The sequence below is a fragment of the Octopus bimaculoides genome, chromosome 2, assembly GCF_001194135.2.
Source record: "Octopus bimaculoides isolate UCB-OBI-ISO-001 chromosome 2, ASM119413v2, whole genome shotgun sequence".
In the NCBI taxonomy this organism is placed as follows: domain Eukaryota; kingdom Metazoa; phylum Mollusca; class Cephalopoda; order Octopoda; family Octopodidae; genus Octopus; species Octopus bimaculoides.
The window spans coordinates 57,755,335-57,760,421 of NC_068982.1; the positions used below are offsets into that span (position 1 = coordinate 57,755,335).

A 5,087-nucleotide genomic window follows, 5' to 3' on the forward strand; every position below is an offset into this window, starting at 1 on the left:
GCAGTTTTTTTATACTTCTTTTATTTTTCAAAATTAAGATAAACAAAGTTGTTGTTAATCTAAAATATACTCTCCTTCATTGCTCTTCCATCTATCTGGTAGACTTGCAAAGCCCCTCTTACAAAATTCACTTGTCTATGATGAAAAATACTCCTCCACTAGTGTTCTGGCCTTGTCTACAGAATTCATATTTTTTCCGTCCAAATGATTTTAAAAACTGTGGGATAAATGATAATCAGATGGGGCAATTTCCAGAGAATATGGTGGGTGGGGCATCGTTCCCCATTGAAACCGCTCCAGCCTTTAGAATGTCATCCTCGCTGTATGTGGACAAGCATTATCCTGATGGAAGAACACCTTTCGTCTTGAAATCAAAGATAGCTGTTCTCCAATGGCACGCAGGTGTCAATGAATGGTTGAATGACCAAATCCATGCTTTTCTGATAGTTCCTGGAAGTTAGTGTGTATCAACAGACTTGTTTCATGTGTGGAAGCCTTATTTCATTGTGTATCTTAATTGAGCTTTGTAGAAGCTCATCAATTGATCAGCACTGAATCATTTCCTACCAATGCCCCATTCAACCCATGCCAACAGGGAAAACAGGCATAAAATGTTGATAGTGGTGATGATGATCTGGAGGAAGACTACTGTTTTGGGATATAATCTCAGTTATTTTATGTATGTGATGGGCATCAGAAAAGATCAAAGATTATGCAAACTAGCATTTGTAGTGACTTCAAAGGTTTTAAGCTCATGTTGTTCAGGATTAGAGAGTGCAAGATAATAAGATTATTGAAGTTTTGACTGAGAATAGAAATAAAGATATTCTAATTTTGATTAAATTTTCATTTTACAGGAATATTTGAAAGTGTGAAAGGCCACGTGTTGTGTCAGCTCTGCATGCCTCAATGTCAGAACAATAATGTTGATTCTGATGATGAAGAAATCATTACAGGAGTATGCAAGGCATGTAATACCTCTCTTTTGACTAGCAAACATCTACTTAGTGCTATTGAAGTGGTGAGTATTAATCTCTCTTGATTTTCCTTTTTTAATCCTTGAGGGATTGTGTAGAAGGGGAGGGGTAGACCCAGCAAGACATGGGACAAAGTGATGAGAAAGGATCTTTAGATACTGGGCCTCGCAGAGGGGATGACAAGGGACCAAGACTCCTCGCAATTTACTGTGCTTGAGAAAATACACCCAGCTAAGTAAACGTGTGGTTGTCCTTGCATACAGGCATGTCCCTTGCATCCCTCTCCAGCTGAATGTTCCTAATCTTGTGAGATCGTGGGTGCTAGTGTCACATAAAAAGCACCCATACTGTGCCGTATAAATGCACCCAGTACACTTTGAAAGGTGGTTGGTATTAGGAAGGGCATCCAGTCATAGAAACCATGCCAAAACAGACATCGAGCTTCTGTCAAACTGTCCAGCCTATGCCAGCATGGAAAATGGACAGTAAATGATGATATAGATAACTTATCGAAAAAGCAATTTTTAAGTTAGGCTACATTCAAAGTGCACTAGTCACTCTGTTAGAAAATTGACCTCCAAATTATGAAATTTACACAAGGAAACTTAAAGGGATTTCTTTCTGTATATATTTAGTCATTATATTCGTGCTGGTAGCACGAATATATTTAGTCATTATATTCGTGCTGGTAGCACATAAAAAAAGCACCAAGCACACTTTACAAAGTGGTTGGCATTAGGAAGGACATCCAGATGTAGAAACCATACCAAAACACAAAACTGGAGCCTGGATAACTCTCCGGCTGGCCAGCTCCTATTGAACCATCCAACCCATGTCAGCATAGAAAATGGAGGTTAAACAATGATGACGATATATGAATATTTTAATTACAGCCATTATAGAAATTCTGCATGTGAATGTATTTCTAATGCATTTTGTTTTCATATAACCTATGGATTTCCTAGTGTATGATCTGCTGAAATATTTTCTAAGACAAAAAGAAAGAAAAAAAAGCTTTTCACCCTGTGTCCTACACAACTATAACCTTAGATTCAGAACCAAAGTTTTAGTTTTTCAGGTTGTTGTGCTCTCTGCACTGCTCTGTAGCTGTGAGACTGGGACAACATAACATCAACCATCTAGCATTCAGATTATTCTGAATTTATTTATTTTATTCTTTTACTTGTTTCAGTCATTTGAGCACTGTTGTGAAAGGTTTTAGTTGAACAAATAGACTCCAGGACTTATTTTTTTAAAGCCTAGTACTTATTCTATCAGTTTCTTTTGTGAAACTGTTAAGTAGCAGGGGTGTAAACACACCAATGCTGGTTGTCAAGCAGTGATGGTGGGGACAAACACAGTCACAAAGGCATATATATATATATATATATAGTTGAAATTTATAGAAATCAAAAAATGAAGACAGATGTATGAACAACAAGCAAGTGTATTAGTTTTTGACATTCAGGGAAACTGAAAAAAGTCTTTTATGTTTCGAGTCTATACCCTTCAACAGAAAGGAATAAGAGAAAATAAACAGAGAGAGAGAATGAAAAAAAACTTGTAGATTTCAGCAGTCCAGTATGGCAAATATGATGGGCTTCTTTCAGTTTCCATCTACCAAATCCACTTATAAGGCTTTGGTCAACCCAAGGTGCCATGCAGTGGGACTGAACCTGGAACCATGTGGTTGGGAAGTAAGCTTCTTTGCTACACAGCCACAACTGCATATTGTTTTCAATTGATTATGCATTATCTTGTAGCTTTGAAATTCTGATGATGTGATTATTTATGTTTTAGAATGACATTGTAGGATTTGTGTGAGAGGCTCGATTTGGCCAGTTTGAATATAAAGTAGGTTAGAATATTTGGGCTGGATTTGGCAGGTTTAAATGCTAAAGAATTATTTATATATGTTGACTCGAAAGATTTTGCCAAGTAAAACTACAATCAATCCTGAAATTCAAATGGAGTGACTATGTCACAAAAGCTATTATTAAACTGATAATGATTGGAAAAAAGAAACTGTTTCACAAATATTATTGATTTTTCTTTCTTATTATCAAGGACGGTATAATGAAATCATCTGGTGTCTCTTATAATGCCACGCCACCATCAATAGATAACCTGACAGGTGAAAACAAAAGACTGTCAAAGAAATTATATAAACATTGGTATGACGTGGAGATGAGTTCTTCGGAAGAGGAAGAAGAAGTAGGAGAGGAAGAGGAAGTAGAAGGAGGAGAGGTCAATGGTCGTGATGATGTACAAGACAGCTCAAATTCTACACCAAAGGAAACACCCATAAAAAGCTTTGTAAGTATATCTGTTATCATTTAGTATCATTGTGTGGTGAGAAGTTTACTTTCCAATCACATGGTCTTTGATTCAATCCCACTGCATGACACCTTGGGCAAGTGTCTCCTACATTAGCCCTACTTTGATCAAAGTCTTTTCAGTGGCTTTTGTAGATGGAACTCAAAAAGAATCCTATTGTATATATACTCTTTTACCTGTTTCAGTCTTTTGACTGTGGCCATGCTGGAGCACCGCCTTTAGTCGAGCAAATCGACCCCAGGACTTACTCTTTGTAAGCCTAGTACTTATTCTATCGGTCTCTTTTGCCGAACGCTAAGTTACGGGGACATAAACACACCAGCATCAGTTGTCAAGCGATGTTGGGGGCACAAACACACACACACACACACATATATATATATACGACGGGCTTCTTTCAGTTTCCGTCTACCAAATCCACTCACAAGGCTTTGGTCGGCCCGAGGCTATAGTAGAAGACACTTGCCCAAGATGCCACGAAAATTTTAAAATAAACTCAAATTAAAAAAAGCAGATTGAATTTTATGGATCTTTTAACTGAAACTCTTAACTGCACTTAATTTTAGTACTTAAACAAATTTTTATCGCGGAACTTTCCAGGAAGTAATTCCCCCTGCTCGGAATTGTCTAGGAAGTCATTTGCACCCCCTCGCGTTTCAATCTATGCACCCATCTCCACATCTGTGATTTTTCACGCTAATGCACCCAGCCGTTTAGCTGTGAACCTCGAGACAAGAAAGAATACAACAGTCGCCCATGTTCAATTTATATTATAGATGTATGTATGTATGTCTATTTATATATGTGTGATACTATATCCTGGTCTTGACTTCATGTGACAGTTGTAAAAATAATGTCACTGTTATGCAAGCAGTGTCTTTTGTTTTTTTCCAATTTGCTATGTAAACATGTTTAGTGATGGGGAATATAACCTTATTTGGAAACAGGTGAGGGTTGATCACAGGAAGGGAATCCATTCATAAAATATCTCACTCAGTGAATTTCTTTCAGTCCATGCATGGAAAAGTGGACCTTAAAAGAGTGATGATACTGCTATATGGCATGTTCTTGCAGTTGTATCAACGTACTAAACCTCTGATTAAATAACACAACATCTGATTTATAAAATTACTCTCTTGTAAATATGGGCAGTAGTAAATATTATTAAACTCTCTTCTAAATGTATGTATCATTATCTTGATCATCATAACGTCTGCCTTTCCATCAGGCGTTGAGCTGACCAGGTCCACTGGTACTCTCCAATGTGTGTGCTTAATAATAATAAGCCTCTTTGTCTCATCTGAATTTATGCGTACTAAATAAACATCTCTCTCATTTAAACCCCTCTGCTATGTTTAAATGTGTGTGTTAGATATAACCTCTATCATCTAATTCTGTGTGCCTTGTAAATCTTATAAACCTCGCTCTCTCTCATTTATGAAAATGTGCCTGTGCTGCCTCATTGGTTCCCATGCCTGTGGCATGTGAAATGCACCATTTGAACGTGGTCAATGCCAGTACTACCTGACTGTCCCCCCCACCCCCGTGCTGGTGGCATGTAAAAAGCACCCACTACACTCTTGAAGTTGTTGGTGTTAGGAAGGGCATCCAGCTGTAGAAACCATGCCTGATCAAATTGGAGCCTGGTGCAGCCTCAGTCAAATTGTCCAACCCATGCCAGCATGGAAGGCAGACATTAACCGATGATGATGATGTACCTATTCTATTCTAAATATCTGTATAACTTGGTAAGAAATAAATTTTATTATCTTT

At 37.6% G+C, this 5,087-nt stretch overlaps 1 protein-coding gene across 1 annotated transcript; it reads left to right on the forward strand.

The window, feature by feature from the left end:
* The first annotated feature begins 26 nt into the window (after positions 1-26).
* LOC106876247 (uncharacterized) lies at positions 27-3,658 on the forward strand. The gene is made up of 2 exons (XM_014924739.2): positions 27-1,021; positions 3,045-3,658. The coding sequence occupies exons 1-2, from the start codon at positions 902-904 to the stop codon at positions 3,315-3,317; spliced, it is 393 nt and encodes a 130-aa protein (XP_014780225.1). The 5' UTR covers positions 27-901; the 3' UTR covers positions 3,318-3,658.
* Positions 3,659-5,087: the final 1,429 nt, after the last annotated feature.